Source organism: Myotis yumanensis, unplaced genomic scaffold, assembly GCF_028538775.1.
Source record: "Myotis yumanensis isolate MYYU_CA2020_CCGP unplaced genomic scaffold, mMyoYum1.0.hap1 SCAF_18, whole genome shotgun sequence".
Lineage (NCBI taxonomy): Eukaryota > Metazoa > Chordata > Mammalia > Chiroptera > Vespertilionidae > Myotis > Myotis yumanensis.
Window position 1 is genome coordinate 26,612,445 of NW_027223769.1, and position 16,346 is coordinate 26,628,790.

General features: G+C 31.8%; 1 protein-coding gene across 10 annotated transcripts in view; it reads right to left on the minus strand.

The window, feature by feature from the left end:
* Positions 1-16,346, minus strand: part of NFAT5 (nuclear factor of activated T cells 5) — a 118,500-nt gene that overhangs the window by 45,669 nt on the left and 56,485 nt on the right. For 7 of the 10 annotated variants that reach the window (XM_070398213.1, XM_070398217.1, XM_070398216.1 and 4 more), the window contains 2 exons: positions 8,113-8,671; positions 1,423-1,615 (listed from right to left, as the gene is read on the minus strand). In XM_070398213.1, coding sequence (XP_070254314.1) covers positions 1,423-1,615; positions 8,113-8,671 — 752 coding nt within the window. Of the gene's footprint in view, positions 1-1,422; positions 1,616-5,874; positions 5,986-8,112; positions 8,672-9,120; positions 9,183-16,346 lie in introns of those variants that run through there. The other 3 variants (XM_070398219.1, XM_070398220.1, XM_070398221.1) reach the window with 2 other exon arrangements.

A 16,346-nucleotide genomic window follows, 5' to 3' on the forward strand; every position in this document is an offset into this window, starting at 1 on the left:
CTCTCCCTCTTCTTTCCTCTCTGAAATCAATAAAAATATTTTTAAAAAAAGGTTTTAATAAAAATTTCGTAACTTAATTTTTATAATAACCTGTTATACATAATTATTAATAACGAATTACAACGTTCGCTAATGACTGATTACTATACTCGTGTTGCATTCATTTCCCTTACGCGCCTTATGCACAAGTGCACCATTTCTCTCCACTAATACCAGCAGCGAATATTTTAGCAGCCGAATGCCATGTCCTTAGTCTTGGACTGACTTGTTTGGTGTGTGCAACAGGAAACATTTCGCTTTCAGAGAACAACAACAACAAAAAATAGGTTTATTTGCGTTACGCTTATTAATTTGTGCAGTTATTCAGTGTCTGGTAAGTTAAAGTTCAAGAAAAAATTTTATTTTTTATTAAAATGTCCTATTATTTTATCTTAACGATTACTCATTTATTTCAGCCCTTTGTATTCAGCATGTCTCTATTGAAATAAACCTACGTTTCTATGAAAATTGAAGTTTTTGTTTTTTTGCAGCCCACATAAACTTAAACCTTGTTTATCTGGCCCATGTTAGCCTTTGAGTTTGACAACATGCTTAATGTAGTGAGTAGTAGAGGGGCAGAAATGATATTGTACATGTGACTATTAACCGACCGTAAGTTTCCTGATCCCAAGTTTCTACCATTATTTCATTCAAGTATAAAACGAAAGGCAGTCCAACTAAATATTATTCAACTAACACATTTACACAAATTGTATTTATCAAGAATCTACCATGTGACTAGGCAATATTCCAACCGGTTTGGTATTTTGCAGGGGGTTAGAACACTTGTTAAACACCCCCTACCCAATTTTTTTGGTTTGTCTTCAAAGAGAAATATTCTTTGTAACAAGGTAGCCTAGGTGCTAAAATGTGAGCCCCCTTTAGTCATTAGTCTAAGTTCTGAAAAGATGAAGACTCAGTTGATATCCTAGTTCTTAAACTGAAGACTTACGTTACCTATCAACTGATCCTTTCCTGAGTTGAAGAGTCCTGATTACACTAGCCATTTCAAAAACCTTATTTTTTAAATTCATAATAATTTCTGAAATATTTATCTGAATTCACTTTAAAATTTCTTCTTAAATATAAAGCTTTGGAAGAATCGATTATGGTTGCTACTAATATCAAAAATAAGAGGAAGAAAATTCATGATTTCCAGATATTTTTCTTATCAGAACACATTATCATTTCCTTCCATTTAAACTAAAATTCAAATGACATCAAAGCAACAATATTTCTCTTAGGGTTCAGTGAGACTTTTACTTTAGTTTATTATATATAGTTAACAAGCCTATCCTTCTATTTCAGGCAGCTTTTGCTGGTTAAAAACAAAATAAATGAAACTCGAGAAAATTCTTCATATATTGCTAAATAAAAAAGTACCTTTACTGTAGGAAAGCCTTGCTGTGTTCTATCCTTGACTGAGCCACGGCTACCTTCAGTCAGGTACCGAGCTCTATGCTGGGTCTCAGGTTGTATAAGTATCTTCAGCTCTTTTCCCTCACTTTTAACAGGATACTGTCCACTCAACATAGGACTTTTTTTTACTCCAGTTCCTTTTTGGTTTTCCAATGTTCTGAGAAGTCAAAGCACAACGTGGAAAAAGCATCAAAAAGTGTTGTTTTTGTTTTTTTTTACAAAAGTCATGTAAGATAAAGGAGGAAACAGAATAGGCAGTAACTTTCAAAACAACTGATTATCTTAATGACAAAATAAAAAGTAGCCTAGGGGAAGATACATTCCATAAAAAAGTATATTTTAAAATTTCGTAATAAAATTTAATTAATGATGCAAAAATAAAAGAAAGTTTGGACAGGGCAAGACAAAGAATGCATATATGTGGTAGGAAGAAGGAAGATTGAATGCAATAAACTAGGAATAACAGGAAAGAATATAGCTAATGTCACTTATAACCTTTTACATTGTACTTCAGTCAAAATAAATTTTTTAAATTACATATATATGTGAGTGTAATATAAAGCTATGAGATTTAACTATACCATTATTTTCTAATCAGACTTGCAAAGCAAAAAAAAAAAAAAAAAGTGGGGGTAGCAAAAAAGAAACAAGCAAACAATGGGCCTTAAAGAAAACCTGAAGGTACATGTAAAATATTCTTTTGGATAGCTTTCTCAGGATATCAAACTGAGAAAATTATAAATTAAAAAATCAGTGATTCAATTTTTATTGGAAATTAACTTTACTCTATACAATCTTTCCCGGAAGTATAATTTTTTAGAGCATATTTTTTGTGATAAAATTATTAAAGCTCTTAGCGCATAAAAATTTTATAATCTGGGCTTTACTGATAAGCAATCTAACGTATTTTTATTTATTATTATTTTTGTTAATCTTCACCTGAGGATATTTTTTCCACTGATTTTTAGAGAGAGTAGAAGGGAGGAAAGGAGAAAAGGGAGAGAGGGAGGGAGGAAGGAAAGGGAGAGGAGGAGAAAGGGAGGAAAAGGAGAGAGGGAGAAAAGGAGGAAAAGGAGAGAGGGAGGGAGGGAAGAAAAGAAGATAGGGAGGGAGAGAGGGACGGGAAGAGAGAGGGAGAGAAACATTGCTGTGAGAGAGACACATGACTGGTTGCCTCCCATATGCCCCCTAATAGGGCTGGGGATTGAACTTGCAACCCATGTGCGTGCCGTTGACCAGGAATCAAACCCCTTTTTGGTGTGAGGGCCAATGCTCTAACCACTGAGCAGACCTGACAGAGCTAACTTTTTTTTTATTGTGTTTCTAATGTTTATTTTGTTTATCATTCATTTTCTATGTGGAATATAGATTCAAAGAAAAATATTTCAAATGGTGGTTAGGACTTCAGGTAGACACATTTAATCTGAAGCACTGCAAATATGTCATAAAAATAAATAGAAAACAATATTGTTAGTTTTAAAATAGGTTGAGGTGAAGGGGGTCAATGGGGAAAAAGGGGGGACATTTGTAATATTTTCAACAATAAAGATAAATTTTCAAAAGTAAAAGGTTGAAATTATCCATGCACTTTTAAAAATAGTCAGGGCCTATAATACTTTCTATGGGACCTTCTCAGTCCTAAGTTTATACTCACATTGACAATACAGACGCCAAAAGATGACTACGGACAAAATTTCCTCCTAAAACAAATAGGCCCCAGGAGGAATATTATGACTTCAAACATAGAGGAGCCATGGTGGTTAAGCAGCCGTAAACTGGCTCTAATGTTTACCCCTCCATCTCTAACCAAGTTGTTGCCTCAAATTATCAATAACAAAACCAGTCCTGGTTCCATTCAGAGTACAAACTATGACTAAGAAAGGGACAGAAGAATGAAGGAAAGAAGGGATACAAAGGGATGTAATAAGACTGACTGGATAAGAAGAGTTTTGTGGACAAGTAGTGTTGAATCATTTTCATATTCCCTGAATCTTGTACAATTCCTTAAAGAGTAGGTGCTGAAAAAAAAAAGTTTGTTTATAACTTTTACAAACAAATAGGAAGAAGAAAGAGACAAGGAAAGGAAAGCAGAGGAAAAAAGGAGCTTCTATAATAGTAAGTGGCTATGGCATGCCAGTAAGTTTGACATAATAAGTCAAAGATTACCTGAGTAAGTCATTTAAAAGGCCCTGGAAGAATAAATCCTATGAACAAAGTACTAAGTTGAAACTGGAACAATGGGCAATAAATCCTATTTTTCTTTTCATCGTTCTGAGTTGAAATGCAAACATTTGCTCTGAATGTAATGTGGAATCCCTTAGTTACAAAATTTTATAATGATATTCTGTTTTTTAATCATTTTAAAAGTAAAAATATTTACTTACTGAATCTAATATAAAAAATCTCCCAAATATGCATTGAAAGGGACTAAAAGGAAATACAGCAAAATTCTAATAGTTGTATTGAATAACTAGACTTTAAGTTATTTATTTTCTTCTATTTCTGCAGTTTCCAAATAACACCTATTAATTTTATAATAGAAAAGGGCATACTTTAGTTTGATATAAAGAAAATTTAGCATATCACCTAATTTGGCAAGATATGGTTTTATATCCACTTATGCTAGTGAAGCTAATATTTATGAGAATAGTTGATAATTAGTTTCACTATTTCAGTAAAACAAAATATTTCATACTGGAATGAAGACTATTGAGTGAGTTGACAAAGTATACACAATAGGGTTTAAAGAAACATAGCACATGTAATTAAACAATTTATGAAATGATACTTTCAAAAGCCCTTAAAACTATCCCTAGGTTTAAATGTAAAAATAGAATACATATATATTTAGATTTCTAGACATAAAACTATGGAAAACATCAACTAATTATTAGTCACTCAAATTACTAATTTTTAAGGCAAGATGGCTTAAGAAAAAACAAGAAAGTATCCGTTTGATTGAATGAATTTTACTTCTAAATGGCATCTAAAAATAAAATCCATTCTCTTAGCATATTCTATTCAGAAGTCTTAAAATGACATACTAATTCCTTTGTTCTACATAGTCTTCTGGTTGTCTATGTCACAAAAATAATTTTCTTTATAAAATGCCCAAAAAAGGTTTCACATCAAGATAACATCATATCTTAATTTCTAGGACTACCTAGAAGAAATATAGGGCTACTGAGTTTCAGGAAATTTAGTAGAAGAATTTAAGAATGATATGGCTAGGAATCGTTAAATACCAAGTAATATTTTTTTTAAATAGTTTTGTTTTCTTAATAAACTCTATTATATAACCTTTCTTTTTTGGTTAATCCTCATATGAGGATATTTTTTCCATTGATTTTTTTACAGAGAGTGGAAGGGAGAGAGGGATGGAGAAAGAGGGGGAAAGAGAGAAACATTGATGTGAGAGAGACATACTGATTGGTTGCCTCCCACAGGACTCCTAACCAGGGCCAGGTTGAGATCGAACCTGCAACCCAGGTATGTGTCCGTGAATAGGAATCAAAACCAACCGAGACCCTTTAGTGGCCAGGCTGACATTTCTAACCACTGGGCAACACCGGCCATGGCATAACTTATATAACATTTTAATCATATAAAAATGCTATTTCCATCTGAAAGATCAATAAACTGTGGTACAGAACATATTTGAGAGTACATTTTCTGTAATTTAGCATTACATAAATTGTAAGTTTAGGAATATTAGATTTAAGGCTTTATACCTATCTCTCAAAACATTTCTAAGTATGTTTCATGTTCCTAACATTTTTCTTGTTGAAGAATAATTGTCCTCAAAGGCCTAATTTTCTCTATATTTACATATGGTTTTTTCCTTTTCTTGATATAGTTCTTAATAATTCAAAATTTAAACTTCTGCCATCATTTCCATATGCCAGAGTTAAGTATTTTTCACTACCTAAGAAGCTGGACATTTCTTCTCCTGCTTGATGAGTTCCTGTTTCATTAATTATTTCACGAGAGATTTTGTCTTGACAAATGTTGTTATACTTTCCCTGAGTAACCTCAAATCATTTCTAAGATATATCTGTCATACAAAAGCAGAAGCAGAAAAAATATAGCTCAAGATATCTTTCATGTTTATTTTTTATTTTTACAAGTTCTAATTTGCTTTAATAAGCAACTTATGAATGGGGCAGTATCCCTTCTAGCAGTTTAAAGGATGTTCTAAGTCAAGCATGTCAAACTCGTGGCCCTCAGGCCACAAGCGGCCCACAATGAATATTTTTGCGGCCCATTCAATATAACGGTATGTAAGAAACGTTTTAATAAAAATTTCATAACTTATTTTTTAACAATAACCAGTTATACATAATTATTAATAACGAACTACAATGTTCGCTAATGACTGATTACTATAATCGTGTTGCATTCATTTCCCTTACGCACCTTATGTGCAGGTGCACCATTTCTCTCCAGTAATACTAGCAGCTAATATTTTAGCAGCCGATGGCCACGTCATTAGTCTTGGACTGACTTGTTTGGTGTATGCAACAGGAAACATTTCGCTTTTGGAGAACAAGAAAAATAGGTTTATTTGTGTTATGCTTATTAATTTGTGCATTATTCAGTGTCTGGTAAGTTAATGTTCAAGAAAAAATATTAATTTTTATTAAAATGTTCTATTATTTTATGTTAACGATTACTCATTTATTTCAGCCCTTTGTATTCAGCATGTCTCTATCAAAATAAACGTACATTTCTATGAAAACTGAAGCTTTTATTTTTTGCGGCCCACGTAAACTTAAACCTTGTTTATTTGGCCCATGTTAGCCTTTGAGTTTGACATGCTTGTTCTAAGTTATCTCTTTAATAGCAACTACAAACCAAGTGTGTTGACTAACTCTCAAGTCAAAAATTTTTTTGTTTTCATTTGAAACTTTAACATTTATTTATAATAAATAAAAATAAAAATCTCTCTTTTGGAACTTAAAAAAAAAACCTCTCTCCACTGAAACCCAAATAAACACATATCTGTATTTAATGATAGATGTACATGAGCCTTTTAGTTCTGTGCTGCTATGTTTTCAGAACATTATTACATAGGTAATAGTTCTACAAATACGTTCTAGAATTCTTGAATCCGCTAGTGGCAACATTTTAAGAAAGGGTATACTTGTTTTCTTTTAAATAATTTCCTAATCTGGACTTTCTAAAAATAAAAAACAGTTAAAGTGCATTTTTCACTTAACTGCATCATACCAAAAAGTTTTAAGTAAGAGTAGAGAAGCAAGTAGCAGAGAGTAATTATTGCTTAAATGGTAAGTATTACTTTCAAAATATACTGAGAGAATATTTAAGGACAAGTTTAATATACATTAAAAATACTCTGATACTACTCAATTAGATTTTTAACTTAAAAGATATCAATGATGTCATCAAGTAGTAACGCAATCAAAAGCTTCTCCATCACTTTTGTGACAACCTGAAATTATAGATCCTGGAGCAACTAAAGGACCATACCCTGCTTCCCCAAAAAACATCTCTCAAAATCCAATGTGTTAATTTTTATCAAACTATGTTGAACACACTATAGGAAACTCTAATTAAAAAGTCTAGCAATTAAATATTACAATAAAAGTACTAAAGGAATTTAAAAGTTAAAAGTAAGTCAGTATTCTGTACTATATAGCAGTGAATATTCTGTAATATAGTTACAGAAATATATTTAGAGAGTGTTGTGAACTGGCAGAAACCAATGTAAACTCAAACATGTACTATGATTCCATTCTATCATCTTTCAAATACATAAACCAGAATCATAGAAAAAAAATTCATGATGTATTTTTTAAAAATCCCAAATCAGACCTGTCTGCTTGCTCTCGATGTATGAGTCTGTCTCTATTTTGCTTGCTAGTTCTATTTGTTCATTAAATTCCAGATAGCTCTAGTGGGAGGGGGATGTTGCGTGGGGAGGAGGGGGAGAGATTGAGCAAAAAAGAGAAAAAGAGAGCACTCATGGATATAGACAACACTGTGAATGTGGGGGTGGGGTGTGGGCAGCATTGTGGATGTGGAAGAGGGCACAGAGGGGATAAATGGTGATGGAATAAATTAAATTAAAAATCCCAAATCAGCACACTGTATACAAAAAAGCTTAAAATAAATACATAAATCTAAATGATGAAAATCAAGCCATCAATCAGTTTTTTCTTATTTTTATGAAATAAAAGAAAAATAAAGTCTAAAACCCTCACAAAAATGGAAACAGATTGAATCATATGGAGAGACAATGTGAAAAGAAAAACAAGTACTTTGTGAATGTTTTGAGTTGTTTCAGCTAGAGCCATTACATGCTAGTTATTTGTATGAGTGAAAATATCCTTAAATCCTTTTAAAATATAAATCTATTTGAAATTTAAGTTATTTCAAAACATTATTTTATTTTATACTACTTAATCACATCCATAATACGATAACTATTGCTAAAATCTTTTGATATTTTATTTTTTCTCTAGTGAAACTTGGCAATTTTAAGTTAAAATTTTCAGGTATTTCAATGATAAAATTAGTATCTTTGCTTCAGATGCATACTTGAGTTAAGCAATTAAGAAAAGTGGGGAATGATTTTGTTGTTGTTGTTTTGCATAATGGTGATAGAACTTTAAAAAAAATGTGAATACCAACCCATTTCCTGCTTTTGAGTTGCCTTTGTTGTCCGTGGTAAGCTGAGAAAGCACATAATGAGGTGCTTTGGCACTGTCGGCATCAAATATATCCATATTAGATTCTTCACAATCTCGTCGTTTGACCCCCGGCCTCTGCTTTGGATTTCGTTTTCGTGATTTACGAGGTACCTCAGTATTATCATTGTAGGAACTGGTGCTCATGTTACTGAAGTTGGAGGGGGAATCCTCCATCCACATACTGCAGCTCTGCTCAGATTCCAATCCACACCCCTCATCCTGGCAGGACATCCGACTGTTATCCAGCAAGTCCTCAGGTGGTGGTGAGATGTACAAGACTGTGTGCCTCTTCGGTGTTGATGGATGCTGCTGGACTGTGTTACTGGTTAACTGCTTTTCACTTACCCCTCTGTTACTTACCCCCAAGGCTGAGGAGCAGCTCTCCACTTGCATAGCCTTGCTGTCGGTGACTGAGGTAGAATAAATGGTAGGGCTGGAAGAGGTGGTAAAGGAGCTGCAAGCACCGCCCATGGAGGAAGAGGAGGGAGCTGAAGAAGCATCTGCAGTGTACAATTTAAGAGTAAATACACTATACATGTTTTCACCTATGCTGGCTAGCAGTCCCATTGAAAATGTGATTTGTGAACTGATTGTTTTTCCCCAAAATGAATAGTTGGAATTTGGTTAAGTTTTAGAATATCAATGCTTCAAGCAATAGAAGGCCTAAGAAATGCATTTTTTAAAAAAATGCCCAAATAGAATTATTTTACTTGTGCTAAATTGATTTTTCAAAAAATCTAATTTAATGTTTTAAGCTGTAAAGCAAGAATAAAGCTTTTATTGCCTCAGCTGGATGTTCGGTTGAATTTTAATCATTTAAAATAATAAAGAAAACCCCAATATAAAATATATGCTTGTGGTCCACATTCAATGCCAATTAAATAATTTATTACAGAATTTGAAAAGTGGGACTGTGCTTAGCCACAAAATATTAAAATAAGTCTCTAACCTATGAAGCAGAGAACTACAGGTCATTTTTAATGCAGACACTCCCTGCTTCAGAGGCAAATCCTGGAATAAAAATATGAGAAAATAAATGAGAAAAGAGCTGCTGATTATTCCAGATATCAATTATAAAATAAAAAATAAAGAGAAAAATATTTAATCAACTGAATTGGAGGCAAAATGGAACTGGTACCGTCACTCTGTCACTATGATTATTGTCACTATAATCTAGAAGAATAAAACTGAAAAAGGTTTGATTTGGAACATGCCAGGTTGTAGGAGATAAGTAAGTTAACCACTGGTGAGGGTCTTAAGAAGTTGGAAGTGGTAGTTCAAAACCATAATCTCTAAAATCAAAATCCGTCTTAAATGGCGGAATGAAAAGCAGAGTAAGGACAGATTATTGGATGGATTTCTTATATAAAGTACTTGATTACACTCAGCAACTGGTTACCACTATCCATTTCCTCTCTCTTTAAGGGCCCACTTAATGAATTGGTTCCTATAAAAAAGGTTTTTTTTAATAAGACCATTTATCTATTATGCTTAGAAAAAAAGATTTAAGTAGATCTTTTCAAAATATGTGGCAACTGGCAGAAGAGCTCATTGGAAAATAATACTACTTTAAATCCTTAATAGCATAACCTCAGAGGCACACTGATAATATTAGGGTTGGATGTTGTCAGTCCTAAAATCTTACAAATACCATTTCATCTTGTATAATATGTGGGAAGGTTTATAATTGTATACACAATAAAAATAGGTAACATGGCAGACAATTAAAGATATGTTTAAATGTAAAGTTAAGTTTTATCGATAGCCAAGTATGCCACTATTTTAAAATGGAATGATGAGACTTAAAACTGTGATATGCAGTTATTGGAATTGTAATAACAAATGAAATGTAAGAATGCCAATGGTTAGATAATCAAAAGCCACCTGACAAAGATCTATTTTTAAAATGAAAACATGTACGAAAACACTTAAATCATTCGAAAGAACTGAATTCAGTCATAGTATTCATTACTTTAAAGGTTAAACAGCATAGTAATAAATATTAACATTAACAATGTGATCTACATAATGCCACACGGAGATTATTCCCAACTACCATAAATCAAAACCTTAAAGCAATTAGATGATACCAGTTCCATTTTCCAGTTTGTATCCTTGTCAAATTCAGTAGCTGAAATTGGAAAATTCAGTCATTTTAAACTGCATTCCAATTTAAAGAAAAATTTATCAATTTTGTATCATGCATTAATGCAATCTTTTCTTAGTAAATAAATATTTTAAAAGATATGTAAAAACTACAAAATCTAGATGCTAATGTCAGTGACAGTTTAGGAGCTGATTTGTAGCCACTTTGGGTTTAAATAACAAGTTTTTTTGAAAAATACAACAGAATTCATTTTAGAAAAAATAGAAAAGGTATTATGTCTAACATTCCTCTATCTGTTCCAACTATTGGCAAAAATGAAACTAAATTTTTATGTGTGTATGAGCCTATGTTCTTCATTTTCAGAGAAATACAAGTATACAGCATGCAATATTTGCAGTGAATCACATAAAGCATGCAGCATGAATGCTGTGAATCTGTCTTTCTATAAGGAGCTTTCCCCAACCCACACTTTTTGAATCTAAGTACCATGCACACGAGAATGCAGAATATGACCATCGCGGGGATCCCTGTCCTTGACAGATGGAAAGTACAGGTGAAAAACAATTATGAACTCAAAAGCAAGTTATTATAACTTTAATCTGCAAGATATAACCAACCATTGCTCTTTGATATGCTATATGAATTTATCTTGCAAATCTTATCAAAACAAACATGGTTATAAAACCAAATTGATAAAATCATACATAAATGTCTGTTCCAGGACAGGTATGCCAAACTGTGATTTCATACTCTCAATAAATTAAAATATCCCATACATTTTTCTTAGACACCTAACGCACAATTTTTTTATTTTACCTGCAGTTTCCTGGATATAGTTATTAAATAAAAAAATTCATTAGCACAAAAATAGAAAACTGAAAACATAAGTTCTGTCAAGAGACAGTAGTAAGCATTCTTTAATTTAAAAATAGATAGCATTACTTTTTAAAGCCTACCTCAGTTTGACCCTAAATAATAAAAATTCTACTCATTTTAAGACTGTAACAAATAAAACTATAAAACTCTTTATCATATTATCACTGTTGCTCTGATGATGATTATAGTGGTGTATAAAATCTTTCACATGAAGATATTATATTCTGGTTAGCAAGACATCACCAAAGTGCATTAATAATGCCAAGTTAGATGGTGGAGTATAAGAACTATGAGCCCTTTGAGAGCATGGGCAATATATTTATCTTAGACTCTCCCAATACCTAACATAGTGTCTTGCATGTTATTTGTTATTAAATTAATTTATGGGAAGCTAATATTTGATATGGGTGCTGAGTTATAGTAAAGTTAAATTGGCAAATAAATGTACCAATATGTTCACAATAGACACATCAGGTTTATTTAAAAAAAGATTTACTAACTAAAACTAGACTATATATATAGTGGGGAAAGGTTTAGAACAGTGGTTCTCAACCTTGGCTTCACATTAGAATCACCTGGGAATCTTTTTAAAATCCTGATTTATGGGCCTCATCCTCCAGAAATTCTGTTTCTTTGTTATGGGGTGGGGCCACAACATTAGTAACAAAGAAACAGAATTTCCGGAGGATGAGGCCCAGAAATCAGGATTTTAAAAAGATTCCCAGGTGATTCTAATGTGCAGCCAAGGTTGAGAACCACTGGTTTAGAAGAAACTTAAGAGTTCAGAGGTAACTACTTGCTATTTCTATAAAGAGTGCTCTAATAACTTTCTTTCTTGAAACTATACATTAGCTAAATTACCTACTTGTGTACTAACCTATAAATTTACTAAGAATAAAAATCCTTAATATTATCTATTACAAATAAATGATAAAAATAATATCAAGAACATATTAGATTTCTAAACTCTAGTTTGTCATTTCTCAACATCCCCAGAAAAGCACTAAAAAACATACCTGGAAATATTATAAATGTAACTTAAGGTCACCATAGCATTAAGAAACAGCCATAGCATTAAGAAACAGCCCTGGCTGGTGTGGCTCAGTGGCTGAATGTTGCCCCATGCACGGAAAGGTCACCAGCTGGATTCCCAGTCAGAGCACATGTCCGGGGTTGTGGGCTCAATCCCCAGTATGGGGCATTCAGGAGGCAGCTGATGGAAGTTTCTCTCCCCTCTCCCTTCCTCTCTCTCTCAAATCAATAAAAATATATTAAAAAAATATATATACTAGAGGCCCGATGCTCAAAATTTGTGCAAGTGGCTCGGCCCTCACAGCCGTGGCACCCGGCTTTGTCCGGAAGGTTGTCCAGAAGGTCATCTAGATGGTTGTTCTGCTATTCGGCCATCTGGTCTAACTAGCATATTATGCTTTTATTATTATAGATATCAAGAAACAACTTGACATTCTATAGAATAAAAATGCTAATGCAATCCTCATCTATATATTCTTTTTCATTTATAAGTTTTTATAAACAAAATATGCTAACTACTTTCCTCACTTTTTTTTTTTTTTGGTTTTGAGTCTCTATTTGTATTTATTAGAAATACAGAGACTGTTTAATTGCTGCATTTTAAAATACAAAAACTCCAACATAAAAATGTTTTAGTAACTGCTTTTATTTTTCAATGAGCAGAGTAGTTATAATGTATTTCTGATTTATAACTTTATACTTTTATTTGTTCTTTAAATCCCTTACCAATTCTTCATAAAGATGGAAGTTTTGCTTAAATTTTTTCTTAAACTTATTCTTTCACTTAATGTGTAAATATTTATTCATATTTTTCTTTTATGAAAAAGTTATCTTTGAACCCAGAAGAATTTTATTTTTCCACAGTATTACCTGTGACCACAGACAGCACAGCAAACTAAAGGGAAAACCAATATACCATATCTACAATTTACTAATGTAAATTTATAATCTCAAAAGAATAGATTAACTCTAAAATTTATAAATGAAGGAAAGCATCATAGTTATCATGTTTTAATAATTATATTATTGATTAGCCAATTACTAGATAAAATGCCAGTAATGATGGTCAACTTAAGTTGAATATATGGCTTCTTTTAAGAAGATGGAATAATTAAGGTTTACTATGAATATTCAAAGTAATTGGGATAAAAAGAGTGGTAGATAATATCTGCATGGATAACCCAGATGATTGCAAGTACTATTAATTTGGTTACAAGGATGATAATAGATTTTAAAATAGTACCCCATATAGAAACCCACATAGATTTTATATACTCCTTACCTAACATGCTAAGAGCCCAGCCTGTTTTGTCTTCAGGACGGAAAGTATAGTGTCAGTCACCAGTGACTGACAGGGTGCTTATTAATTTTAAACAATATTTTAAAATTAAAAACTATTGGTTCTAGATTTGTTGAACTAGAAATTATTTTAATTACCATATCATTTCAATGCTGAAAATATCATAAAAAATAAATGATGTTTTATATGGAACTAATTAAACTTTTTCTAGAAAGCTTTGAAATTAGAAACATTCTTTAAAATCCTCAGAAGAAACAAATATCTTTTACAGATTTAAAGTATATGAAAGAATTTACATTTAACTAAGCTCCCAAGATAAAAATGTGTTCCCTAGCATTTAAATAAGCACATATATTTTATAGCTTTTCAAAATTAGTGCAAAAATCAGTCAAGTTTCTTAAGAAAGCCATTAAACCAAAAGCCATAAAATTTACAAGTGTGTTAAGTGAACCAATAGTGGAACAGAGGAAAATGATCATAAAAAACAACACAGGATGTTTACAAACAATTTCTGGTCTAAAACATTTACTGTTCAACCTTAGTTATTGTTTTTAAGTATTTCATTTTTCTTATTGGTAACAATACCTTCAGATTTAAAATCTATCTTGTTTGATGAAAGTCACCAGATAACAAGGATATATTTTCACATAAAAAAAGAAAGATATTGAGAGGAAAAAAATATAAGGCCAACATTCATGTTGCCAAGAATTGAAAAATCTAGGACACACAAAGTGGCTGCAAACCTGCTTTGTCAACACCTTACATGCCAACCTTCGTTTTCTACTTTTCTTCTTTTCCTTATAGTATTAATGTAAAGTTTAAAACTTTACCAAATATTTTCGTTTCAATCAGTATCAATCCACTATTTAGAAGAAAAAAAACAACAAACAAAAAAAAAAGGAAGGAAGGAAGGAAGAAAGGAAGGAAGAAAGAAAGACAGACTTATGAGTAAGTCTGAAAACCGACCTATACCCTGGGTGAGATTGGATGGGTTAAGTGTCTCTGGCACTATTTGTCTTCACTATTGACAGACACTGTCACACAACCCACCACACGATGCCTGTCTCTGAATGGCGAAGCTAGAATGCAAGTTAAGTGTATTAATAGAAAAAACAACTAGCATCCCAGCATATAAAATAAGCAATCCAGATTACTTTACCAAAAACCCCCCAAAAAAACAAAACCAAAAATTTTAGGATCGATTATTTAGTTTATATGTTTAAAACATTTCAATTTCCCATTTGTACTTTTTCCACCCAACATAAGCTTACATGCTACAATAAGCAATGTTTTAAAACAAATGTTTAAAAACATTAATTTTTTCACATCCAAATAAATGCAAATGGTGAAATTTCTTACCCAGAATTTTTGTTTACTCATATTCACCAAATTGTTCTCCTGTTTACTAATGCAATCTAATCCATAATCCAGAATGTTCTCTCACACGGGTGTTTTTACTCTGTACCTTCACCTAAATTCCCTTAAAGAGTGTTAGAGGATACACTCAAACAATAAGAAGTATTTATATTTTAGCAGCAAAAGAATCTTTTCATCCCTAAGGTCAACTTCCACATACTTTCACATTCCCCCTCAAAAAGGTTACCAATTTACACTTTTAAATTAGATATGCTTCTGTGCATCACATGTCTGAGTCTGGAAACTCTATTTTAAAAAATAATTAGCACTATTGCTGAAGGTGAAAAGTTTGTTACTGATTTATTTGAGATCATTTTTTTCTTCCCCAATCCATCAAACTGCCAGTCAGGGTTCTAATATGACATAATACTGGTAAATACTCTCCCATTTTAACCTGAATTCTCCTAAAATAATTATTTTTATTTTGTCAGTATCATTAATATATTCACAGAATATTTATTAAAGACATTTTCCTGAAAAATGCTTACAAATATTTTAAGTGTCCTGACATTTAGAGCAATGTTTTAAATATATCTTTTGTCAAAGTAGCTAAGCACAATGTAAAATATATATTAGGTACACATTATAGAATTTGGTTTTTAAATCCCCTCCTACTGGGACTGAAAGATGTTTTCTATCATCTGGTGATTTAAGTAACATCACTGGTTAACATTGGGTGAAAAGACTAAAGCCCAGAAAGAATCCTCTACCTCAAATTACTGAAAAACAAAAGAATGATTAAGAATCTTTGAACAGAATGATTAAGAATCTCTGAACAGTTTTAGAATGCTATTCCATAGAGGCAGGTAATATGAAATGTGCTTATTTAATCAGAAACTGAATAAATCACAATATTTATACAAGTTATATAAATAATTATTCTAGCTAATAACTAAATTTATTACATTGTCAAAGACCTTAGGAAGTACAAGTTAAAAAAAAGGGACAACTTTGTACCATCTGGAAGGTATTGTTATTTTAAGACAAAACAAAGATTATCACTACATTAAACAAATAAAAACTGGAAAAAGTTCTGAGGGATACTATTTGAAGATCATTTTAATGTTTTATCATATAGTGCATTTTAAAAGTTTGTAAATAATAAAGGTATTCCTGCCAACACTAGTTCAATGTGTTTACATTTCTTTTTTTAGAGGTGACCAAAAAGGGAAAAGAAAACAGTATTTATATTACTAAAATCTTCTAATTTTATTAACCAATCAGGTTTTACAACTGAGTCTAGATTACAGTGTGAATTAGATCCAAATGTTGACAAAATAAATTGTGTAGGCAAAAAAACAGATGTCATAAAATGCTCTACCAGAAGTTTTGATAACTGATCAAATTTATTATTTCATTAAAAAAAGTGGGAAAAGAATTCTAGGAAGGACTCTTAGTCAACTTTACAGAATCATCTTTTTGGGAACTTTTTTCTCTATGACTC